The following is a 27,869-nucleotide window of genomic DNA, read 5'->3' on the forward strand; positions in this document are numbered from 1 at the left end:
AGTGCCCGCAGCGCCGTAGCGTCGGACCAGGCGGACATCTCCTGATGCGCCAAAAACCTGCGCTGAAATTGGCCCCAGTCCCCGCCTTCCGCCTTGAAGGCTGACAATGCGGGAAGGCGCTGTTGAAAAATGAAGTCGTCCTCTGCTTCGTGGTTCCTTTCCGCCGCCCCGTCGGTGTGTAAGATGGCGGCCCCAGTGGCGGGTGTCTGATGGCGGTCCGCAGCGCGTGTTGATGACGTAAGCGGGCGCGCTTGGAGAACCGCCGCCACGTGGCGGTCGCCGTTCCCGCCAAAAGTCGGCGCAGATGAAATGGCGGGAACCGCCAAGTCATTTTGGCGGGAATCTGCGGGGCGACCCTGTAGAATGTCCGCCGCCGTCCCCGCTCCTCCCGACGAGCTGATTTCCGCCAGGATGGACGCGGCGGCGAGCAGCAGCTCCGCCAGACGGGAGTGCGCCTCGCGGAGCACGGCATCGGTCCCCAGTCGCTCGCCCGGCGCCGTCGGCGGATCCTGCAGCGTGGGCAATTCTTCGTCCTCACCCCCCGATGCCAGCTGGCCCGAGTCGTCAAGGTTATCCTCGCGGTCAATCCCGTGGGTCCGACTGGTCTTCCTTGTATCCATGCTTGGAAGACTGTTTCACTTCTGATGCCAGTTGAAGTATTGGAAATGACGGCAGGAAACTCCTTGACGGGTAACACACTTTTTATTAAATCTTGACTTGTCACAATACAACGTGTGGTCTCTATTCCTCTGACTGCACACTTCACTTAGCTCGTGTAGACTCTATGCCTCTGGCTACACTCTTCACTTAGCTCGTGTAGACTCTATGCCTCTGGCTACACTCTTCACTTAGCTCGTGTAGACTCTGTGCCTCTGGCTACACACGCATCACTCGTCTCGTGTAGACCCTATGCCTCTGGCTACACACACATCACTCGTCTCGTGTAGACCCTATGCCTCTGGCTACACACACATCACTCGTCTCGTGTAGACCCTATGCCTCTGGCTACACACACTGCATGCTCACACTGCATGCTCACCCTACACTCCGCCTCTGGGTTACACAGAGTCCCGGTCCCCACAGGACAGCGGGACTGGGTACCACAGGGCCCTATCTCTTCCTCTCCGTCTTCAGTCTTCGCTGGTTACACTCTCCCCTTTATGCCTGTGTGCATCACCTTATATAGTCCCTCCTCACGGGAGACGGAGCGGATGCGGACCTCGACGTGAGCATCGCTCCTTAGTTAACCAATCACGACGCGCTATCTCTACGATCCGTTTTCCCCCAGCGCGTGTTTTCACTCGTCAACCAATCACGCTGCGCTGCCACCCGATCACTCCCTCTCAAGCGCGTCACCGGCACACAGCCAATCAGCACCACATAACCCACGACCCCGCGCTGACCCCTGATCCTTCACCGTCAGCGCGCGTCACCACACACACAGCCAATCACTACGCGCTGGCACCCGATCCCTACCCCAGCGCGTATCACCACTACATCTGTAAGTCGAAACAATAACTGGGACGTTAACCGCTTATACACGTGACAATTTAATTTGGTTTGCTATGTAAAGCGGTGGAGGGGGTTGTGATGAAAAAAATTGGCCAGATCGTTAGTTACCCACAATTAAATTATCAACCGTGATAAACGTTTTAAAAAAAACTGGGTTTGTGCGCAGCCATTGTATTACCACACGTTCACAAATGTCTAATTGTAATCAACTACATCATTACGTGGCTGAATAATTCCAATTACTCTGCTTGAGATATCTGGCGTGTACGCCAAATTAAATCACACACATCCTTTGCAGCATGTTTCAGCAATTTTATTATTCTTTTTTATATAATTTACTTTTGTAAGTTATATCTAATACATAAAGATACAGGGGCAATGTAACAACATTTTAAGTTTCGATCTACAAAGTGCACCCTTATTCACCAAAGGATGGCAGCACGATGGTTCATCGCACACTCCATCACTTTCCACACTTAGTGCTACGTGAGTCCACAACGCAGCCCATATTTTGGATAAATCTTGCTTTCCACGCCTCGAGTTGAAATCCCCCTCCACACCTGCTGAAATTCTGAAGAGCTGTATCGAATGTACACATCAGCGACTGTTTGCAATGCTGATAGGTCCCCAAAATAAGAATTTGTACGATGCTAATAATTGTTTTGTTTTGTATGGGATTTGCATTTCTGGCAGAGGATCCATTACTATAAACATCTGGCATATTAGTACAGTATTGGCTGAAGCAAGCCTCATTCTACCGATTAGACATCGAATGTCGAAGGCAATCCAGTTTACTTTTAATGAATCAATACTGCTGAAATTATGAACTCCAACAGGGCCGTTTGGCTGATGGGATGTGTTAAATATTCACAATTTTCGCGTGGAGGGACATATATTAAGGGGGTGCATCGTCTGCTTATTTCGCGACACCTGCTCAGTCGGTAAGGTCACTCAATTGCATCTTGGCGAGGTTCCGCAACTCAGCCTCATCATCAACTGCCAGGGTCAGTAAAATAGTACCACTTGACGTGGCTGCAATACGCGGTGCACAAACGTTAACTGCTGTAATTTTTTTGAGGGCACGACAGGGCCCTGTCACACGAAAATGCTCACCAATGTCTCACACCGTCTCTTACGCATGAGGACACTTATAATTGCAAATTTCACACAATGGCATTCAACCATAGCCTGCATTAAGCATACATTACACGAGGCAATATTGCAGCAGTCACAAACCGACACTTTTCATTCACACCCATGGTATAACCATGCCTCTTTCATTTATTATTTGATGAAAAAGTAGCAGTAAAAACGTGATCAAACGGATAGGCTTTCAAAATAGTCAGCTCTAGGCCAGGAATAATTTCGGAGTAGGTTAATTATCTGCAACTTTATGGTAAAACAAACTATCCCAATAAAAGGACTGCTGCCGATGTTTCAATTGGACGAGGGAAAGAATAGCACCAGGCTGCTACCTAACTCCGCCAATTGAAAGATAAATTTTCCCAGCAAATTGTTGACAAAAACGTAACATTGTTTACATGCACTCTGCATAAAATATGCAAAACAAATGTATTGAGTGCACATTTACGATATAGTCGTGGGTACTTCAAATCATTTATTAATTTCAGTATTGTGGTTTGAGAGCGCTGGGACATAAAAGTACACAGTCTTCTTAAGTGAAGGACATCGGAGGATTTTGCCAGCAGAATTACTGGGTCGCTGTGGCAGAATTTTTTTGGGATATTATTCAAACTGGTTTAGTAATTGATCACATTGTTCATCTTAGCTTATGTTAAAATAATGTATATAACGCCTTTTCTAAGGCGCTTTACACATAATTGACAATAGTAAATATGCATGTAATGGTGGAGATGAGGTTAATGAAATAGATGAGAAGAAGCAATGGCCAACCACTGGACATCATCTGATGCACAACCACTGGCTGGCTAGATCGCTCTTCCTTCCAATATGAGGAAGCCACTTGAAATTGATGACAGTAAACGATGATGAATGGATTGAATGAATGGGGAATGAGTGAAAGCCATGTGAGCATATGAAGACGGAAAAGTAACAGTGGCGGATATGAGGTGGAGATGAGGGGGTTGTTGAGTGAGCTAAGGGGAATAAGTGAGTTTTGAGTGTGGACTGGAAACGAGTGAGCGAAGGCGACTGATTAATGTGGAGGGGAAGCTTCATCCAGCGAAGGGGGGAAAGAAGAGGAAACGAGCGAAAGCGTGGATTGAGCGCAAGGAGGAGTAGGAACAGAGAAAGACCGCAAAGATTGTGAACGTAGAGGGCGAGAAGGCGAGAAGGCACGGAGAACGAAATCAGCGTGGCAAGATATGAAGGGGCAAGACCACACAACTTGCATGAACAAAACTCCATATCACCAAGGTACACATTTTCTCAGCTTGGTTATCGACGAATGTAATCTCACTTCCTGGGTTCTTTTCTGAAGATGCTTGATGCAGTTTCAAGCGAAAGGTTGGAAATATAATTACTATATTTTAACGTGAGAATTATTCGTCAACTTACAGGTTTCCTGAAAAAATAATTGGTGCATTGAAGACTTTTACAAGTGAACATTTGTTTGGCTATGTCGGGTGGAAGGTCTTACGACACAGATTTGTCCAGATTATTACAGGACCTAACCCAAAAATCTATTATGAACCACGCTGCATGTTTAAAGAGTAAATTAGACCTTAAGCACCACTGCAGGACTACACATTCACAAACTTCATTGTAACCAACTACAACATTTACAGGCGTCTGCATGAGATACGCCCGCTCACCGCATTGCGAATGTCTATCTCGTAGCAGTAGCAGCAGCTCGTGATAAACAGGCGACCAATCCAGCCACGCACCTTTGTTTCAAACAATGCAGACTCTGGAAGGGCGGATTCGCGGCAGGGATAAAAATGCAGCATTATTGCTGATTAAACAGGATTTTACAGTTAACAAGTAGGTTTTTACAGCCGATGTTAATTCATAATTGATTTTGAGTTAGGCCGCACGACTATCGCGCACATTTTTTATCGTGTAACTTTCCACCACCCGACATTTATTTTGGCTGTCAGGTGGTGGGAGGGTTCGGGGCCATCCATTTAGTCCGTACCCATGGAGGGGGGAGGGGGGGTTAACCCAAATGCGTTCGCTTGCGTATGGGAGTCTACTGACAATGTACGCAGAGGAAACGGGGGGGGGGGGGGGGTGAAGCCTCGATAATAATTTGTCTACATTGGCCTTCAAATGAGTTAGATAGTCCGGCGGTGGACTATCTGTTTGCTTAAACACGTGAATATTCATCTTCTTGGCTCTTTCACGTTAATATTATGAATCCTTGATCATTTCTGCGTGGATTAAATATCGGCCGTTCTATAGGATTCTGGGGGGGGTGGGGGGTGCGTCAAGCGTACGTACGCAGGTGGGGGGGGGGGTGTAAAAAGTACGCGTGCGTACAGGGTGGGGTCAAGTTTGACAGATGTTTGCGTACCTACTAAATGGATGGCCCTATACACTATTAATTGGCCAGTTCATTACGTGACCAAACCAAAACATTTATTTACGAATCATTATTTGACACCTTCGGGCTTTAAATACTAGGATGCACACGCTCTGCATTTGTATTTGCAATGTATTTTCCTACAATTTGCATTTTACAAGATTACAAGTTTACCCAGGCTTACATTTCTGGGCAACTAACAAGACTCTCGACCCACCGTTCACATTTATTACATGGCCAAAGCGTACGCCCTTAACTGCATTTACAAAAGTTATCCGCTGTAATGTCGCTCAATTCCACTGCGTGAACAGCGCGAGTTGTGAATGATGTCCTGGTCGCCTTTACTTCTCGATGCAGATGTGCCACAGGGCGACACGATTCCAGTAGCAAATGGAACTAAAGTTTCGATGCACAAAGGAACCACAATGGTTGTGTTCAGTCACGTAGCTATGAAGCGAGTTTTATTCTAATGCAAGTGCGTAGCTGGCCGGTCTGGAGCTGAGCATGGACTGGCTCTACCACGAGGTTTGTAAGGGGACCTCCAGACATCTGCGAAAAGAGAAGCCAATGAATTTGTGACCTCACCTAAATGTGCATAATACTTAAGTGTGCATAATACTTAAGTGTGCTTAATAAGTATTGAACGCTCAATACTTAATAACTACACTCTACAATGCGATGCTAGCGAGTAATATTCCCTTGTTTAATGATACATTGAATTGCACACACGTTGCGAAAAATCTTTGCAAAAAGAATATCGGCGGGCTCTTACAGGTGAACACAAAACAACGCATCTCAATTGGTGATCAAAATGTCAAGGACATCACTACACGAGTTCGCTTTTACAGTTATATATATCTCGTTAAAAAAAAGTTTCAACATCAAATATAGCACCCAGTTGTTACCTGACTGCACTTGACAGAATTCAAGGTACAGACGTCAGGGTGACTGATGATCCAGCGCTCACCGGCTGTACCCTCCACCTGAACAGCCAACACCTTCCTTCGAAAGTCAGTCCTGGCCTCCTGGCCTTGTCTACCAGGGCGGATGGGAAAGGTTTGTGGAAAATGCACGGACCATAGGACTTGGCGCACAGCGCTGCAGCGAGTCCTCACCGGAGCGCGTGCCTCATAGGAAGCGCTGTCCCGATATGCGTGGCCCGCTTGTATGTAACAAAACAAAAACCCACCACGTCCCTTGTACACAGGGAAAACCAGACAGCACCAGCTGTTATTCTGAATATAAATCAGCGTCTATTTTACTGGCCATCATAACCTTTAGTAAAAATCAGTTTTTTTGCTGAAAAATAGTTGACAAAATCGTTAAGTCACAAACCACAATATATTACGGCACTTCATAGACACCAAATTTATATATACATTTGCACATTTAGTTTTGTACTTTTGTCATATGGGATGTGTTTGTATGCGATTATGGTGATTTATGTTTGATAGAGCGGAAGTATCACGCGACAAGTGAATTGTATCACATCTCATCTCAACACACGTGAAGGGGCACCCCTCGTGGCAGCTGTCCACGTGCGACACACAAGGTGGTTTACCGAATTAGCACATAATGGGCTACTCATTTTGAATGACACTTGCTTTTAACATCCACTGTGAAGTAAATGGTGCATAGTATTTCATGGATAACACAGCCACACTATCACCCTGGGCAAGCCCGTCAGATTTGAACGGAACACCTCTGCATTTGTCTTCAATGTATGAACTCCGAGCTATTACAACCTTTAATTAACTTCTAACGATTACAACCTTAAGACGGAGCCGCTTGTTGACGGCCACGTGACCTTGTTAGAACACAAAAAAAGGATCGCCCGGTGTGTGCCAATGTGTTGACGCTGCTCATTATTTGTAATCGGTTAGATGTGCGTAGTCTGTGAAATTTAAATGCTGTGTATTTTGTGTTGATGTTGCGCGTGTTGTGAACGCAAACACAGAAACTCTCGCGATAACTAATACATATACGTCAAGACATTTTTAAAGTCAGAAAACACTACGTCCAAAAACGGTTCGTATGAGCAGAAATACTGTACATTATCCGATGCACACGCACAACCACTGGCCGTCTGGAACGCTCTTCCTTCCAATGTTAGGAAGCCACTTGAGCTATGCAATTTAAATCGAGATTGAAAACTCATTTCTTGAGAACGGTTTTTGTTTTTAGTTTGTTGTCCTTCTCCCACACCTTCGATTAGCACGAGTAGCCATGTACGGTGCAATATACGTTCAGCGTACACATATATATGTGTGCTCTGCAAACAAGCAGTGCAATCCGGAAAGTGGACAATTGGCACAGAGTTTACACGGGCAGCAGAACAGTTGCCCGAAGAAAAATCATTTGTGGATTCAAGTGCCCATCAGGGCCACAAGTTAAAACATTTAACCCTTTGCCATTCCGATGAAGTACGTGTACAACATCAGTTTTTCTTCCGGCTAAAACAAAATAACTTCATCCATACCGAGGCTCACACAAGGCCATGCAGTAGGACGTGCCACAGTTTGACGCCAGCTATCGTATAGCATGGTCGTGTGGCTACAGTTATATGCGACGCGTACAATAATAATTCAAATTTATAATGCACATTCCATGCTGGGATCCCAACGGATTACAAACGTCGCCTATGCCTCTCTAAATAAAATTTACGCGATCCGCTTGCACGTTCCGAGATTCAGCGGTGAACGTGATCCACCCTACAAATTGCAGACGTCTCGGAACGGGTTGACGTGACAGGGCAGCTCAACGTTGCTGAACGGAGTCCCGAACACGATGAGAAGAGTTTGGGGTTGGCGCCCCACCCCCTCCGTCTGGGTTTGAGGCAGACAGTGCAAAACTCGGCATGTGTTCGGGTGACAGCAATTGATTTGTACCGCCCTCCGATTTTTACAGACAGAGGCTGAGAAATGTCCGGATTTGGTCAATGGAAAACGGTGGCAACTTCAACCCGCAATAGTAATATTACAATCTGTACCACTGATTCTGCACTTTGAACAGATAACTGGCCAGTAATTTGAAGAGCTTGGGGACCCTTAATGACTTGTCTCTTTTAACGGGGGGGGGGGGCATGGAGTATTTTATTTATTTAAACATTTATCAAAAAATATAATTTGCGAAGGTGTTCCATGGTTACGTCTAAACAATGTTAGCATATGCGACTTATTCTGCTCAAACTATGTTAAGGATAATTTGTAAACATCAGTGTTATCATTTTGAGTACCACACAAGCTTGCGGGTGCTTACGACTGCAGCGATATCCCTATTTGGAAGAGGCCGTGTCCCAGCACTGCTGAATCAACTCTTTACATCATCTCTCTTACAAACGGAATGGCGGCTGCAATGATGCACTCCCAGAAGGCTGTGTGGAAGATGGGATGTGTAAAAAATACTTTTATTTTTACTTGGAAGATATATGAAGGCGGTGTATTGTCTGCATATCTATTTGTTAAATAATGCGTAAAGAAAGGTTAAATGTAGGTGATGCGATTGGCCCTGCCTACCCTCTGCTGCCTTGGAACTGTGTGGACCCGAGTTCTGAAGCGAAGCTGCCACCGTGTGGTCACATCTCGCGCAGTGGGGCTCGTGGATTGGTGACATCTTATAGCTCTCACTCATCTCCCCGATACACGCCGTATACACAACTACAGAAATAATAATCATTGTAAATGTTGTGGGTTTACTCTCCAACACACAGGTTTGCTGAACGAATAACGATTCGTCATGTTTTTGTTTACGTGACAAACCTAATTGGCCGTATTGGGTGGTGGCGCGTTTAACGACATCGATATTTATGCAATCTTACTCAAACACCTCTATTATGGAACTATTTCCTCTCGGCTGCCCAGTTTCCTTGCGTGTATATCCACGCACGCCTTGGTGCGCAATTATTTAAAAACACGTCGTCAGCGATAGCACAGACGATGACATGAGCTCAAGTGAGGGCAACTGTAGGGAGTGCGCACAGCATTTATTAAAATAGCCCGAGGAACTGTCGTCCTGGAGGTCATGGGTCTAAAGCAATGTGCCAACACCATTGGAATCTTGGGTTCAGATCCAGGTTTCATCTGCGATTATGTACGTATGTTGAACTTTTTTTACAACGTACGTAGCCAATCATGCTAATCGCAGCTGCGAAATTAAACTTTTGAGCACAGAGTCTGACAGAACTCGGCCACCAATGCTTGCAGGAAAAAAACCCATTCTATGACAGTTTGTACTCAAGTTGGTCAAGCTCATTTCTGAAGGGGGAAGTTGACATTGGAAATGACTGCTGATGTTAAACCACATGTACAGCATGGATACGCACCTTCCTGTGCAGGGGACTACTCAAGTGACTTGTAAAGTCGCTCTGAAGCGTCAACTTCCAGGGTCACTCCTGGATTGGAAGACATGATGCTACTGCCACTAGCACGTGTTCCATAGCGTCCAATCCATGCCTACATCCCTTTTAATATTACAACGTTTAATGCACATATATTAAAACATTAATTTTAGTAATTGAAAAAAAACTCATTTTCAGAAGGGCTTAGCCCTAGAATGAGTAGCTCACAATCACAGTTGCGAGTTCAAATCCTAATTGGAGTTGACTCATTTCTAGTGGGTCATTAAAATTTGTTTCACTTTGTGGGAAAATCAAGTGTCCAAAGGATAGATTCACCCTGCCATAGCAATGCTGAATTTTCACCACTGGCTCAGGACTGTAAACAGGAGATAATTATCACCAATGCCCATTTGAGCAGGAAATCCTATTTTTTATCTGTTGGACATTTCACCAATTCCGTGAAGAAGTTACATGCGGGAGAAAACGGGTGTCTAGAGAAAATGCACGCACAAGCCCCGCACAGGTGACGTCAGCCAACCCCTTGCTGTAGCGACTCCAAGAGAAACCTTCCTACCACACAGGGGTTCTCACACACCTCGCCAGAGCTGTTCCGAGGCTTCTCAGTGCATCACAGAGTAGAACAATACCATGAGGCCCTGTGCCAACACACTCAAAAGTAATTTATAGGGTTGTTCTAACATCGTTTTTTTGCATTACCGGTGCTGGATTTGCCACAGGTATAGAATGTCCAGCGATAAAATTAATGTTGCTTTTTCACTAAAAAGCAAAGGGCTCTGCCGTTGTGTAATGCCGGGCACACTGGAATCCAGTGTGGTTGCTGGTTCCTTTAAAACATTGGGAAACTTCCTTCAGTTGCCCCATGCCTCTGTCCATCCTGCAGTATAATGGGTCCACCAGTTGACTGACAGGTCACACGCTCAGGGGGGGGGTGTATTTGACCTATTCTTACATCTGACGAGACGTCTTGGAAGAGGTGGCTATATTCACACATTACGCCATACATACATGTGGTGGGGTAATGTGTGAATACACCCATCTCTTCTGAGACGTCTGGTCAGGATGCAAGAGTAGGCCAAATACCCCCTTCACCCCCCCCCCCCCCGAGAGCTTCCTCGAGTGAAGGCCCCTCTGCCGGCAGTGGCTTGAGCACTTTCGAAGCTACGACCTCTCAACTGAGAAACGAGGGCGAATGTACCATGCGGTGGACTTCGGCCGCCGTGCGGTTTATACATGTGCTCGTGCCAATCGGTGCATTCATTACTGACATTCCAATGGATATGGTGACCGGTTCCAGACTCAGGGAACCAGTCACCGAATATTAAAACGGTTACCAGTTAACAACTCTCGCCAGTCGTGCTCTAGTTCACGTCGTTTTTTTCTGCGACACTCGTTTTCTCCAGCACAAAAAATATACCAAAACGAATTTTAACATTCAATCTGGGATCATCCGAATTCTCAAGACCTTGGTGTGACTTGTCCTAAGGAAAACATGAAATACTGCATTATGTTAAATAGCTGACAGTTATGCAGTTCCTCATCCATCACGTTACACTTGTCTCTACAAGCAATTTGTTTTTAAATGTTGGCTCTGTGGCTCGCAATGAAAGCAATAGAAACCTACGTTGCACTTGCAAACTCCCTGCCCAGTAAAAGGAGGCAGCCTTATTAGCAATTTATAGTTTTGTAAGGAGAAAAATAAACACATTATTAAAAAAAAAACTTTAACATTACAGCTGTAGGATTCATATTACTTTGTTAAATTGGAAATGTGACCAGGTGGCTCAGTGGTAGAGTGAACGGCTCGCTATCATACAGTTGCGAATTCAAATAATAATTATAGCTAATAAAGTGCCTTTCATAAAATCTCAAGGCGCTGCACATCAATGACGATGGGGGGGGGGGGGGCAGGGAGGCATGGGTAAGAATGGCTAAGTTAAAATAGAAAACACCTTCCTGAAATAGAAATGTTTTTAGAGACTTTAAGACCCCAACCCAACCAAACTCTGACAGCCTTCGGCAGAGCATTCCACAATCCAGGTGCCACAGAAGCGAAGGCCTCAATCACCCATGATGGACTTGAGCTTCATTCTGGGGTTGCGGAAGAAATCTGAGTCCACCGACCTCAAGAGTTCTTGTTGGAATCTATGGGGGGATGGGCGCAGCAACTTCCGATTTTACGGAGGTACGAGATCATTCAGGGCCTTGAATGTGAGGAGGAGCTAGAAATCAACGTGGAATTTAACTGGCAACCAGCAAAGAGATGCAAGAACAAGTGTGGTATGTTCTGAATGAGGAGCTTGGGTCAAGACCCTAGCAGTTGCATTCTGAATGGACTGTATTCAACAAAGTACCTTACTGAAGGTACTATTAAAATAGTAAGGCATTGCAGTAGTTGATGCTTGAGAAAATAAAAGCATGAACTAATTTATCCGCATCAGTGGCTGAGAGGATGGGATGTAACCGGGCAATGTTCTATCGTATCCGCCCATACTAGACATCTGTAAAAAAAACGCTTCATAGCTCATTGGAATCTTCCAATATAAATAAATATTCGGATTCTCCCCATTCAACTGGAGGAAATTGTGCTGCATTCAAGCTCCGATTAGTTAAAGTGATTACGAGGGAACATAGAAGGCATCACTTAGACTCACTTTGCAGTGTATGTAAATTTGAGTGTCATCATGAGTGGAAATTTAGACCTAATTAATGGTGGTACCTAATGAAGATGTGTCGATACAGAAAAGAAGTGGACCCAGGACAGACATGGGGGATACGGGCTTAGAGCCACCAAGGCTAAGAAATTGCTTTCGATAAACAGGATCTAATCCAGCATAGTGCAATACTATTAACTCCCACAGGATTCTCCAATCGTTGGTAACCAAGACGCCACAAGCACAAACCAGGTTGAGTGTGTGACCAAAAGCTGGTTGGGGAGTTGTCTTGGGCCATCATCCCTCTGGGGTTGGCAAAATAGGTACCGCTTGGTAGGGAATCAAGTGGCAGTCCTATGGATAAACATGACTCAAGCAGTTTCTCTACTTGCTTACATTTGTTACATTTAATAAAATCCTTATGTTTACATAATCGTCCAATAATGACCCAAAATCTGTTGATGTTGCTCAAACTCAATTTGATTTAAAGGTTTTAAAAATTTGTCCAAACCAACATTTGTTCCTAAAAATGTATTTCATGTGTCTGCAGTGTTTTCAATGTATTCTATAATGGGGATGTTTTTGCTCCGATTTATATCTGCTTCATTGTTGTAGTTATTTTTGTATGTTATGGCTTGTCACTTTGGTGACCAAGATCATTTCTGGTCTCTTGAGTTCTCACCTGGTTAAACAAATGAACTGGAAACTCATCAAACTTGACGTTGGGTTGTGCTAAGCAACTCGTCCCTATAAATATTTTGACCAATGTCTTGAAGTAATTGCAGAGATTAAAAAAGTACTTGAAATAGGCAAACACGTAGCCACAAAAGCAGAAAACATAAGCAGCGTCCAGTAAATTATCTTGCAGAGGCAGTTGCAGCATAGTGTGTTGAGGCTTGAAGACAATCGTTCATAGATATAAACAATGAGATAACCCATGTAGCCTTTATATACTGTTAGGGTACATACTTTCAGTGACCACTTATTAAGGCCATAGCAGCACACACGAGGGGTTGGTGTGGTCACTATTATGACCACTCGCCTTTGTCTCCTCAGTGTTAAGAATTACACACAGCACCAGGTACTCATTTAAGACAGGGTCAATCTAGGGGAGGCCTAGACCTGGTTTCAGATATTCAACACTGACACACCACTCCCTCGTGCGTTGTGCTGGTCTTCATAGGTACTCCCGATAGCGTTTATCCCAACAATCTGGTAAAAGCTATGTGGGGCGTCTTTTTTTTTTTACACACACACACAACAGCCACCATTTGCCACCATGTGGCGGTGATGTGATCACAGTGCTTGTGCCAGGCTAGATGCACATTGAGGCCACGTGAAGTGTGGAAGGCTCACCGACAGGTCACAGGACAGACCCTGGTGTTATGGGTTAACTCACTGAGATGACACAAATGTACCACTTGTGCTGCCAAGTGTGCCAACTTGCTGTATTTTAGCTGCCCTGCGCTCCGCTCATTATTGAGCGTTACTCTTCCACCATATTGTTGTTGGGAGAGCGACGACTTCCAAATACCCAGAGGCCAATCTTGACTCTGCTGGTACCAGTCATCGGCAAGTATTATAATCAGCCCCAAATCCTCCCATACCACACAGCCCATCTTTTATCTAGCTCGTGCTGTGCCCGTTTAGCTTCCTTTATCCAACCAAACAGAAGCTACTTAGGCATGCAGTGGCTGGGCATGTGAGCTACAATACCCAGCTAAAGCAGCCTCACTTATCAAAAATATCAGTTATGGGACCATGTCCAGATCTTTCAATGATGAATGAGCTCCTCATACAATCCATCCTGGTTAAAACCAGGATGGATTGTAGGCAGGAAAGCCTGGATGGTTCAAGCCAGCGCAGGTGTTCCTTTAAAGGGGACTAACATTTCGAAAGCATAGAGAAAGAACGGCCTAATTGTGGCCGAGAAGACCCGGAGCTCCATATTGAGCAAGCGGCCAGGCAGCTTTCACAGAGTGGTACTTATGCAGCCGATGAAAAGATAATGCTGCTCGAATGATTGGAAGTGAGACCTCTGCTGCCAAACCGGAGTTGGTCATGAGCACACTGCTGTTATACATATACACATAAACATTAACACTCGCAAACTGTCCTCAGTCCACTCTGGGGCAGGTTATTGCGCTGGCGTTTGTTGCTGCTGTTGCTGCTGTTGCTGCTGTTGCTGCTGTTGCTCCTGCTGTTGCTGCTGCTGCGTCCTACGCGCATGCGCAGCCGAGCGCAGGTGCCGCGTGAGGCTGTAGGGTTTGGCAAAGCGGCGGCCGCAGGCTGCGCACGCGTACGGCCGCTCCCCCGTGTGCAGCCGCGTGTGCGCCGCCAGGTGGGGCTTCTGCCGGAAGCGGCGGCCGCAGGCCGTGCACGCGTACGGCCGCTCGCCCGTGTGCACGCGCCGGTGCCGCGCCGCGTTGGCGCCGCGCGCAAACCGCCTCCCGCAGTCCCCGCACGCGTACGGGCGCTCGCCCGTGTGCAGCCGCGCGTGGGCCGCCAGGTGCTGCCGCTGCTTGAAGCGCGCGCCGCACTGCGGGCAGCCGTGGGGCCTCGGCGCGTCGTGCGTGCGCCGGTGCCGCGCGAGCCGCGGGGCCTGAGCGAAGCGCTTCCCGCAGCGCTCGCACGCCAGCGGCAGCTGCAGGGGGTCGTCGCCGGCGCCGACGGCCACCGTCGCGTCCTCGCCGACGCCGCCGTCCGAGATGCCCTCCATGGCCTGCGAGGCCGCCAGCCCGGCGCAGTCGATGGTCTCGCGCACGACGCTCTCCAGGACGTCTTCTCCCATCGTGGCGCTGCCCGTCGTGCCCACGATGGTACCGTTGACGGAGCCAGGGTTCATGCTGAGCCCAGTGACGATGATGGTGCCGTTGGTGCCAACGCAGCCATCATCATCGCGGCCACCCCCCTCCTCCTCCTTGGTGGTGGTCGCCCTCTTGCGTTTGCTTCCGTGGGCGCGGCGAGCGCTTTTACTTTCAGAGCCGGTGCTCTGCTGCTGCGCGTCCTCATGCTGTGGCTGCTTCTGTGGCTGTTGCTGCTGCAGCGGCTGCTGGTGGTGATTGTGGTGATGGTGGTGCTGCTGTAACAAGTACGATGAGAAGACCAACTCCTTCCAGCAGCCCTCACACTTGAACGTCTGGTCAGCTCTCAGTTGCTGCTGCTGTTGCTGCGGCTGCTGAGGCTGTTGTGGGGTGAGATTCCCACATTCGATCTGAGGCACCACCTGCGCCTGGGAAAGGCAACCGCTGCAAGTGGCATTTACGATTCCTTACATTAAAACGGAGCCGTGTTCAACTGCTACGAAGTGGTAGCTAATGAGAGGCAGCTGAGGCTATTTAACAAAACATTATTAGTCTCGTTGTGGAGAATAGCAGTAACAAAATACATTTCTTATGTTACTTCTATTTCTGCAACGCTGCCAAATTCGAATCGCAAACCTCTGAGACAAACGCCGAACACACTACCACAGGGCCGTGTCACCGCCAATCAAAAAAATATTAATTTTGCATGTACCTGCTGTCCCTCCTGGTGGGGCTGCTGCTGTAACTGACAGCAGACACTCAGAGCGCCGGCCTCGCCCACCACAGGAACCCCGGTCGCTCCTGGCGCCCCCGCCACGATGATAGACGCCGCCACCCCATGCTGGGAAGGCACCACCTGCACGCACGTAGTGGTCATGAGTACAAAGACAAATATCCCCCCTGTTTCCTTAACAGACTGTTGGGGCAAGTGCTGTTAGCGAGCACCTATGTATAATACCTGAAACATTTATTAAAAATGTAATGATAACAATGAACAAAAATCTTATAATTTAAAATAGTTACATCTCAATAACAATATAAATTCCCACTACTCTACAGCATATTCCCCAGTCACCATCAGCATGCAGTAGAGAGGGAAGGTATGTAAAAAGCAAGCTTCAAGAAATATTTACTACCTTGAATGACCTGGATAACCAAGAGCATGGGTTTGCTGAATTCCAGACAACAGAGAAGTATATTGGGTCAGAATTGGTCGTTAACACACTGAATTTCCCACAACAAATACGTGTTTAGCTTCAGTGCAGAGTAGTACTGCTCATTAACTCCACGTGACAATACCACCTATGACCACTGCCATCACGTGATTTTTCACATACACTCCCCCTCACAGTGTGCATATGGGTACCAGTGGGTGGGCATCACTGATTTAACTCATAAGAACACATTTAGCCCATCTAGCCAGCAAACATCTGGCAATTCACTCGCCCTGGTTCGAGCAGCCTAAGACAATGAATGTTGAAACCGGTAGTTTCCTTATATTGAACCAATGCAGATGAAATTACGCAGTCCCAAAAGGCCATGGGGTTTCATGGATTTTTACATGGCTTCCGGGACTAATATGTGAAGGTTGTGTATTGTCTGCTTATTTAATTTGCTATTCATTCTGCACGAAGCTCATGATTCATTTGTGTTAAGTAAAACCAATGATGTTTCGGCACATGATAGCTGGGAATGTGGGGCTTTGTGACCCAACCAACACAACCGTGGAGCTCAATGATGGGCCAAACATGAACACATTAACAGATCTCCACTCAGCTCCACCAAGTGTGGGCCACCTGTACCTGCTGTGTTGGTTGTGCTGTCTGCTGCTGCTGTGCTGGCGGCTGCTGCTGTTGCTGCTGCTGCTGTATGTGCGGCAGTGTAGTCCACTGCAGCTGCAGCGTGGTGACCTTCCCAGTGACGGCACGCTGACCAGACACCGTGTGTGGAGAAATCACAGCCACCGGCTGCTCTGCCGATAGCTGCTGCTGCTGTTGCTGCTGCTGTTGTTGTTGTGGTTGCTGCTGCTGCGTGTTCACCTGCTGCTGCTGGGGCAGTGGGAGGTGGAAGTGTCCTGGGAAGAGCTGGGGGAGCGAACGCTCTGGGATCTCCAACCCCCACACGCCTGGGGCAGTGCACATACAGAGGCAGTGAGAGACAGAGACACAGGACACAGAGACAAAGGCAGAGACAGACACGGATATACACGAAGACAAATATCCCCCGTATAGCCTTAAAAGTGCTGCTAACGAGCACCTACGAAGGCCAGCACGACACACAAGGGGGTGAGTGGCCAGCACCATGCCCCGTCGCCTTTGTCTCCCTAGTGGCGATGTTAACACACCGCATCAGGCACTCATTTGAGGCTGAGTCGACCTAGGGCAGGCCCAGGACCAGTCCAGATAATCGTCACTGGTGTTGGCCATCGGTATAAATTGAACTCGGGTTTCTGAGTTTGTAGCGCAACGCGCTAACCATTACATTAGCGCTCCCCACACACACACGGACAGGTGATAAGTAGACGACCGAAAACCAGTGGGTGAGTGACTGAAGTGATTCTGTGAGTTCTGGATCATTAATAACCCCGTTTCGTGTTGAATTCTCAGGTGCAGTGAAGTAGGAACTTGGATACTCCACCTCAAATATACAACAGTTCTCCCAACTTTGGCCGTATGTGTGCTTTAAATAAGCTTTTGCAAAGTAAACCAAGATTTTTAGATGATGCCTCTTTATCCAGATGAGTAACAAAGCTGTTCCATAATCAGCTCATTTGAGATTGCTGCACCAAGCAGATTCATGGTTTCACTATGCATATGAATATCATTGTTAAATATAGTGGCAGTGACGGTTGAATTGAGTCTGACATATTATCATCGACCAGGGTTTTTAGTAGTGGAATGTGATGATGTTTGTTTGAATTGAAGAATGGTGATGTATGATATCTCTGTGTTGCTTGACAGTGTATTATGGTGTAATATACCGAGTTAAGTGTAAAGTAGAGCTGCCTGCATAATATTTCATGCAGTACAGTAGTATAACACAACCCAGCATTGGATGCTCTCTGTTGCAATGTATGTAAGTGTTTTTTTTTACTCTCATACACTGTACATATTTCCTCGTCTGGTTACATAATGGTACGATAATGACCCTAACTAAATTTGACTAGACTTTTTATTTTAGCAGATAAGGCTCACTGAGCTACATAGCTATTTTTCCGACGTGACCTGGTCACACATTTTAGCTCTACAAATTGGCTTATCACGTGGAAAATTTAGAACAGCCAAATACTCTAAACATTGAGGTTCCTGTAATTAAAAGTATTTTTGTCCAAGCCAACTTTTGTTACTTGAAATGTATTTCATTTCACATCGATTATGTTCGTGCAATTTTCGATTTACTCTGTAGTGCAAGCATTTTTGTACGCACTTTTATTTGACATTATTTGGTAATAAACACAAATAAAACACTAAACTTAGTGTTTTATAACTTAGTAGTCAAAAACAGTGGCCTTAAAAGGGAAAATATGTAATTGATCACATTTTGGACAATGGCAATCTTCCTAGCACATAGCCTGACTTCATTCATGTGCTTTTTAATTCTGGTTGGTTAATTTTGTTGAGATTTCTTTTGCTTAATTGAACCTTATGGCGGGAACCCCGGGGTCCCATAAGCCCCCGGCTCTCGCATAAACTGCATTGCTACGTAAATTTCTGTCTTTTGAAGGCGAACGATGCGGCAATCTATTGCTCTCGACGAGCTCTACACGATCCGCTAATCAAAGTTAATCGTTTTGTTTTTTCTGCGCATTTGTCCTCGCTGCGCTTAAGGTTCAATTGTGAATGTTATTTATATTGTCGTTTTGATGACTATGTTTGTATGTTGACATTCTTTCACACCGTACATAGCCAATCGTGCTAATCGGAGGTTCGGTGTTCTCACCAGGTTACACTAAATTAATTAACTTGAAGAGTGTGGCATAGTGCCATACATTGCTGTAGGATACCGTACTGCTGTTTTGTAGTGCTGTTGTACAGTATGTGGTGTGCATGTGTGAATGTGCGCGACCCAGCGCTGGCTATGCCCACAGCCCACACATGTACCTGCTGTCAGCGGGGGGTTGTCCTGGCAAAAGCTCATGGCTGCTGCTGCTGCTGTGTTAGCGTCCGTGATTGTCCTACACCCAGACAAGTGGAGTGAAAAACAACCCAAAATAAGGCCACAGAGATCGGGCAATTGTTGGTGTCTGTTGCCCTGCCCTTCCGCTTGTCTATGGTTCCCCACTTCTATATGTATATTGCATTTATTTTGCACCGTATGTAGTCAACATGCTAATAGGTGGATGCCTAAACAGTGCGAGTTGCAAATTATACATTTTTAGATACTAGTAACATGAATGATGCTAAAAACATAAATTATTCAAACGTAAAAAAGAGCAGATAAAGAATATGGAAAAACTGACCGTGTTAAACGACATGCACTTTCTTGAGGCAGACAAGCTCGTATACGAATTAACTCATAATGAAAATGCATATGATGTTAATCAGTAACCCACATAAATCATGAAATAATACATATTAAATTGTACTTGTTTGGCTAGGTCGGATCGTGGACAGTTTCAACAGTTGGCCAGAACATACAAAATTAAATACCTTCACCCAAAAATAAATTTTTAATCAAAAGGTAGAGAGAACATCTAATTGTCGATTAACAGCCAAGCAAGTTCCACGCAGTGTTACAGAGCTGACAAAATAATTGTGATTGACTGACAAGGAACATTGATTCAATCATCAGTGCACGCTGATAGACCAGAATGTGACATTTCATGCTGCCCTTGTTCCCTCTTTCAGGTCTAAAAGAGGAATTACCCTCAATCGACATCCTTCGCACCACGTGTTGTTTAGCTGGAAGTGTTTATTCTCTATTTACCTTGAAAATCAACCCTCTCTCTCAACGTGATTAAGGTTTTGGAGGACACATTTCCCCAAATGGATTACCACATCAGAAGCCGGGGTCGACTTGGCAACGAAACATGATCAGGTAAGGCATTGGATGTTTACTTCTTCCACATGTTGAAAACATTTATTCTGCAATTATCAGTTCATGTTCATTTGGATCATTTGGATGTCAATCTCTTCAAACGGGGATAATATATTTTGATGCTCCAAATACAAACATCCCCTGTATAGCCTTAACAGACTGTAGGAGCAAGTGCTGTTTGCGAACACCTATGAAGGCCAGCACGGCACACGAGGGGTTGGGTGGCCAGCACCACGCCCGGCCGCCTTTGTCTCCCGAGTGGCAATGTTCAAGCATGGCATCAGGTACTCATTTGAGGCTTAGTCGACTGAGGAGTGGCCCAGGACCAGTTCAGATAATCGTCACTGGTATTGGCTGTGAGCGGAAATTTGGCCGTGAGCGGGAATTTGGCCGCGGTCACCCCTACCGCTTCAGTCCCTCACACACAACCAGTTCGCAACTCCTCGGTTCAATAATTGCATCACGTTTGTGGGGTTCAAAGGGGGTTACGTCGATCACAGGCCCGAGTCATATCTGACACCATCCTTTCCTGATTAAAAATGGACATCTTAAAATAAAACTGGAAGTGGTGGACAGTGTGGATGTGATGGAGCAAAATGTATCATTTGTGCCCATTGTGAGCTTAGTCTGTGTTTCCATCACTTCTATCTTAATTTCCACTATTTTACCTCATTATTTTGAAATTGTAATAAACCAGCCCATGTGAAATTTCACCAATAATTTTCTATCACTAGGTGCTCTTGATGTCCAATTTTTGGTGGAAATCGTCACACTCCGTGAATGTTCCATGCTTGTCATGAGACCCCTGCTGCCAAACTGGCACTGGCCAATAGCACTGTCCAGCGATGAGCATTCTTCAACCTTCGCATGAAACAGAAATGTCTAGCAATACATTATTACCTTTTAAACTGATACATTAAGGGAGCTGCCATCGTGCTGTAATGGTTTGCACATTGGGCTTGCAATTGAAATGGAGGCGGGTTTCTTAATTCTTATCTGTCCACCCAGCAGTATAAATGGCTACACCACAGTCGATCAGCAGGTCGCATGTGTAGTTGGGTAAAGTGTGGGTACACTCATCTCTTACAAGGAGTTGGGCTTCACTCTTACAATTTAACTGAGAAACGAGGACAAATGTCCCACGCGGTGACTTAAAAATGCGCCTTTAAGTTTATATATTTGCGTGTGCCAATCCGTGCATTCATCACTGATATTCTACAGGAATCGGTTACCGGTTCCAGATGTTCAGAGCCAGTAACCAAATTTGAAAACTGTTACCGGTTTACTGGTTACCATTTAACAACCCTACTCATTCTTAATGGACAGGGGTGGCTAGTGAATGTGATACAAGGTACTGAAGCAGGTGTTTTGTGGGTTGTTGAAAATTACAAACCCATGCGGCTGCACATAAATCTGAGCATGATACTGTTATCGTTAAGGTGATCTGGCCCATCCATACCTTCTGATCACTCCCGTTTGTTACCATCATAACCCTCGAGGGCATTGACGTTCAATAATATTACCGATCTTGTTTTGTTCTCAATACATAACAGGCCAGGTGGTCCAGCGGTTGAGCTAGCGGCTCGCTATCAATTTCTGGTTGGAAAGTGACTGAGCCCATCACACCTACGGGGTCAATACAATTATTACCACCTTGTGGGGGAAGTCAACAGCGGTTGTCCTATGAAGATACTCGCCGCCGCCATGTGAATGCGGAATTTACACCACTGGGTCACGACTTTAAACGGGAAATGAGTAACCGCCTGAACGTTCATGTGAGCAGCAAAACTTGCTTGAACATGCATATAGACACACATCTACCATCACCCCAACAGCAATCGCTGTTCATAAATAAGTGGCGCTGACGTCGCCCCGGCGCTGTGCCATGCTCGGTGCACTCTGAAGCCACGTGAAGTGGAAGGCCACTGGCAGGTCACATGACAGGCCGAGGTGTCATGGGTTGACTGCCTGGAATGACTGAGGGTAGAGTGAGATATCACTGACCCTACTACCATCGTCACTTAGGCATAGCTTCACCCTCACAATTACCCTCACCACACTCACCACTACCGTCACCATCACTCCCCCCTATCCACCCCACCCCAGCACACTCACAGCTACCCTCACAGTCACTCAACCCTAATCCTCACCATTTTACTCACCCCTATCTTGACCATCACTCTCAACCATATCCTCACCATCACTCACCCCCTACCCTCACCATGACACTCACTCCCCTACCCTCACCGCTGCACTCACTCACCCCTTACCCTCACCATGACACTCACCCCCTACCCTCACCGCTGCACTCACTCACCCCCTACCTCACCGCTGCATTCACTCACCCCTTACCCGCACCATGACACTCACTCCCCTACCCTCACCGCTGCACTCACTCACCCCTTACCCTCACCATGACACTCACTCCCCTACCCTCACCGCTGCACTCACTCACCCCCTACCCTCACCGCTGCACTCACTCACCCCTCACCATGACACTCACTCCCCTACCCTCACCGCTGCACTCACTCACCCCTAACCCTCACCGCTGCACTCACTCACCCCTTACCCTCACCATGACACTCACTCACCCCTTACCCTCACCATGACACTCACTCCCCTACCCTCACCGCTGCACTCACTCACCACTTACCCTCACCATGACACTCACTCACCCCTTACCCTCACCATGACACTCACTCCCCTACCCTCACCGCTGCACTCACTCACCCTCACCATGACACTCACTCACCCCTTACCCTCACCATGACACTCACTCACCCCTTACCCTCACCATGACACTCACTCACCCCTTACCCTCACCATGACACTCACTCACCCCTTACCCTCACCATGACACTCACTCACCCCTTACCCTCACCATGACACTCACTCACCCCTTACCCTCAACATGACACTCACTCACCCCTTACCCTCACCATGACACTCACTCACCCCTTACCCTCACCATGACACTCACTTACCCCTTACCCTCACCATGACACTCACTCACCCCTTACCCTCACCATGACACTCACTCACCCCTTACCCTCACCATGACACTCACTCACCCCTTACCCTCACCATGACACTCACTCACCCCTTACCCTCACCATGACACTCACTCACCCCTTACCCTCACCATGACACTCACTCACCCCTTACCCTCACCATGACACTCACTCACCCCTTACCCTCACCATGACACTCACTCACCCCTTACCCTCACCATGACACTCACTCACCCCTTACCCTCACCATGACACTCACTCACCCCTTACCCTCACCATGACACTCACTCACCCCTTACCCTCACCATGACACTCACTCACCCCTTACCCTCACCATGACACTCACTCACCCCTTACCCTCACCATGACACTCACTCACCCCTTACCCTCACCATGACACTCACTCACCCCTTACCCTCACCATGACACTCACTCACCCCTTACCCTCACCATGACACTCACTCACCCCTTACCCTCACCATGACACTCACTCACCCCTTACCCTCACCATGACACTCACTCACCCCTTACCCTCACCATGACACTCACTCACCCCTTACCCTCACCATGACACTCACTCAACCCTTACCCTCACCATGACACTCACTCACCCCTTACCCTCACCATGACACTCACTCACCCCTTACCCTCACCATGACACTCACTCACCCCTTACCCTCACCATGACACTCACTCACCCCTTACCCTCACCATGACACTCACTCACCCCTTACCCTCACCATGACACTCACTCACCCCTTACCCTCACCATGACACTCACTCACCCCTTACCCTCACCATGACACTCACTCACCCCTTACCCTCACCATGACACTCACTCACCCCTTACCCTCACCATGACACTCACTCACCCCTTACCCTCACCATGACACTCACTCACCCCTTACCCTCACCATGACACTCACTCACCCCTTACCCTCACCATGACACTCACTCACCCCTTACCCTCACCATGACACTCACTCACCCCTTACCCTCACCATGACACTCACTCACCCCTTACCCTCACCATGACACTCACTCACCCCTTACCCTCACCATGACACTCACTCACCCCTTACCCTCACCATGACACTCACTCACCCCTTACCCTCACCATGACACTCACTCACCCCTTACCCTCACCATGACACTCACTCACCCCTTACCCTCACCATGACACTCACTCACCCCTTACCCTCACCATGACACTCACTCACCCCTTACCCTCACCATGACACTCACTCACCCCTTACCCTCACCATGACACTCACTCACCCCTTACCCTCACCATGACACTCACTCACCCCTTACCCTCACCATGACACTCACTCACCCCTTACCCTCACCATGACACTCACTCACCCCTTACCCTCACCATGACACTCACTCACCCCTTACCCTCACCATGACACTCACTCACCCCTTACCCTCACCATGACACTCACTCACCCCTTACCCTCACCATGACACTCACTCACCCCTTACCCTCACCATGACACTCACTCACCCCTTACCCTCACCATGACACTCACTCACCCCTTAACCTCACCATGACACTCACTCACCCCTTACCCTCACCATGACACTCACTCACCCCTTACCCTCACCATGACACTCACTCACCCCTTACCCTCACCATGATACTCACTCACCCCTTACCCTCACCATGACACTCACTCACCCCTTACCCTCACCATGACACTCACTCACCCCTTACCCTCACCATGACACTCACTCACCCCTTACCCTCACCATGACACTCACTCACCCCTTACCCTCACCATGACACTCACTCACCCCTTACCCTCACCATGACACTCACTCACCCCTTACCCTCACCATGACACTCACTCACCCCTTACCCTCACCATGACACTCACTCACCCCTTACCCTCACCATGACACTCACTCACCCCTTACCCTCACCATGACACTCACTCACCCCTTACCCTCACCATGACACTCACTCACCCCTTACCCTCACCATGACACTCACTCACCCCTTACCCTCACCATGACACTCACTCACCCCTTACCCTCACCATGACACTCACTCACCCCTTACCCTCACCATGACACTCACTCACCCCTTACCCTCACCATGACACTCACTCACCCCTTACCCTCACCATGACACTCACTCACCCCTTACCCTCACCATGACACTCACTCACCCCTTACCCTCACCATGACACTCACTCACCCCTTACCCTCACCATGACACTCACTCACCCCTTACCCTCACCATGACACTCACTCACCCCTTACCCTCACCATGACACTCACTCACCCCTTACCCTCACCATGACACTCACTCACCCCTTACCCTCACCATGACACTCACTCACCCCTTACCCTCACCATGACACTCACTCACCCCTTACCCTCACCATGACACTCACTCACCCCTTACCCTCACCATGACACTCACTCAACCCTTACCCTCACCATGACACTCACTCACCCCTTACCCTCACCATGACACTCACTCACCCCTTACCCTCACCATGACACTCACTCACCCCTTACCCTCACCATGACACTCACTCACCCCTTACCCTCACCATGACACTCACTCACCCCTTACCCTCACCATGACACTCACTCACCCCTTACCCTCACCATGACACTCACTCACCCCTTACCCTCACCATGACACTCACTCACCCCTTACCCTCACCATGACACTCACTCACCCCTTACCCTCACCATGACACTCACTCACCCCTTACCCTCACCATGACACTCACTCACCCCTTACCCTCACCATGACACTCACTCACCCCTTACCCTCACCATGACACTCACTCACCCCTTACCCTCACCATGACACTCACTCACCCCTTACCCTCACCATGACACTCACTCACCCCTTACCCTCACCATGACACTCACTCACCCCTTACCCTCACCATGACACTCACTCACCCCTTACCCTCACCATGACACTCACTCACCCCTTACCCTCACCATGACACTCACTCACCCCTTACCCTCACCATGACACTCACTCACCCCTTACCCTCACCATGACACTCACTCACCCCTTACCCTCACCATGACACTCACTCACCCCTTACCCTCACCATGACACTCACTCACCCCTTACCCTCACCATGACACTCACTCACCCCTTACCCTCACCATGACACTCACTCACCCCTTACCCTCACCATGACACTCACTCACCCCTTACCCTCACCATGACACTCACTCACCCCTTACCCTCACCATGACACTCACTCACCCCTTACCCTCACCATGACACTCACTCACCCCTTACCCTCACCATGACACTCACTCACCCCTTACCCTCACCATGACACTCACTCACCCCTTACCCTCACCATGACACTCACTCACCCCTTAACCTCACCATGACACTCACTCACCCCTTACCCTCACCATGACACTCACTCACCCCTTACCCTCACCATGACACTCACTCACCCCTTACCCTCACCATGATACTCACTCACCCCTTACCCTCACCATGACACTCACTCACCCCTTACCCTCACCATGACACTCACTCACCCCTTACCCTCACCATGACACTCACTCACCCCTTACCCTCACCATGACACTCACTCACCCCTTACCCTCACCATGACACTCACTCACCCCTTACCCTCACCATGACACTCACTCACCCCTTACCCTCACCATGACACTCACTCACCCCTTACCCTCACCATGACACTCACTCACCCCTTACCCTCACCATGACACTCACTCACCCCTTACCCTCACCATGACACTCACTCACCCCTTACCCTCACCATGACACTCACTCACCCCTTACCCTCACCATGACACTCACTCACCCCTTACCCTCACCATGACACTCACTCACCCCTTACCCTCACCATGACACTCACTCACCCCTTACCCTCACCATGACACTCACTCACCCCTTACCCTCACCATGACACTCACTCACTCCTTACCCTCACCATGACACTCACTCACCCCTTACCCTCACCATGACACTCACTCACCCCTTACCCTCACCATGACACTCACTCACCCCTTACCCTCACCATGACACTCACTCACCCCTTACCCTCACCATGACACTCACTCACCCCTTACCCTCACCATGACACTCACTCACCCCTTACCCTCACCATGACACTCACTCACCCCTTACCCTCACCATGACACTCACTCACCCCTTACCCTCACCATGACACTCACTCACCCCTTACCCTCACCATGACACTCACTCACCCCTTACCCTCACCATGACACTTACTCACCCCTTACCCTCACCATGACACTCACTCACCCCTTACCCTCACCATGACACTTACTCACCCCTTACCCTCACCATGACACTTACTCACCCCTTACCCTCACCATGACACTCACTCACCCCTTACCCTCACCATGACACTTACTCACCCCTGATCTCCCCCGCTGCTAGTGCGCGACCTCAAATGCAGCTCCCCGAGCACCCAACCATCGCTATCACCGCTGCCATTGTTGCTGTCGCCGCCGCTGCCGCCGTTGTTGTTGCTGTCTCCCCTGCCGCTGTTATTGTTGTTGTCTCCGCCGTTGTTGTTGATATCCCCGCCGCCGCCGCCGCCTCCTCTTCCGCTGCTCTCCTCACAAACAAAATGGCTGCCTCACCCAACCATTCCCAGGGCCCGCGTAAAGTTCCCTCCCGATAGGTTGAGCTACGGCGCGGATCTCCCTCCTGATTGGCTGAGCACTGCAAGTTCCACCGCCCACTGCAGGAGTTGATTGGCTCCGCCTATGAAGGTCCAACCTGACATAAGCCAAACTTAACCCCGCCTTCCCCGTCTTCTGATTGGCTGGATCGCGCATAGCCCCGCCTGATTTGTGACACGATTGGCTGTAATGACGGCTCGGGCCAGCGGATGATTGACAGCTGTCATCGGAGCCGATCTCAACGATAGCGAACCTCACGGAGCCGGAATCTCCCGGAAGCCGGAATTCGGGGGGAAAACTGGAAATGCTACC

The 27,869-nt window shown here is 48.2% G+C and overlaps 1 protein-coding gene across 4 annotated transcripts; it reads right to left on the reverse strand.

Moving 5' to 3' along the window:
* Window positions 1-1,814: 1,814 nt before the first annotated feature.
* On the reverse strand, window positions 1,815-27,554 carry LOC144951670 (uncharacterized). Of its 4 annotated transcripts, none has more exons than XM_078881964.1 (5): window positions 27,288-27,554; window positions 18,930-19,003; window positions 16,632-16,954; window positions 15,542-15,685; window positions 1,815-15,107 (listed from the first exon to the last, which is right to left on the reverse strand). In XM_078881964.1, exons 2-5 carry the CDS (start codon window positions 18,964-18,966, stop codon window positions 14,163-14,165), a joined length of 1,449 nt encoding a protein of 482 aa, XP_078738090.1. In that variant the 5' UTR covers window positions 18,967-19,003; window positions 27,288-27,554; the 3' UTR covers window positions 1,815-14,162. The 4 variants fall into 4 exon arrangements, with proteins under 4 accessions (XP_078738090.1, XP_078738089.1, XP_078738088.1 ...); XM_078881963.1 differs by having other exon boundaries at window positions 1,815-15,209; XM_078881962.1 differs by having other exon boundaries at window positions 1,815-15,251.
* Between the last annotated feature and the right edge of the window lie 315 nt (window positions 27,555-27,869).

The sequence above is a fragment of the Lampetra fluviatilis genome, chromosome 63, assembly GCF_964198595.1.
Source record: "Lampetra fluviatilis chromosome 63, kcLamFluv1.1, whole genome shotgun sequence".
Classification (NCBI taxonomy): domain Eukaryota; kingdom Metazoa; phylum Chordata; class Hyperoartia; order Petromyzontiformes; family Petromyzontidae; genus Lampetra; species Lampetra fluviatilis.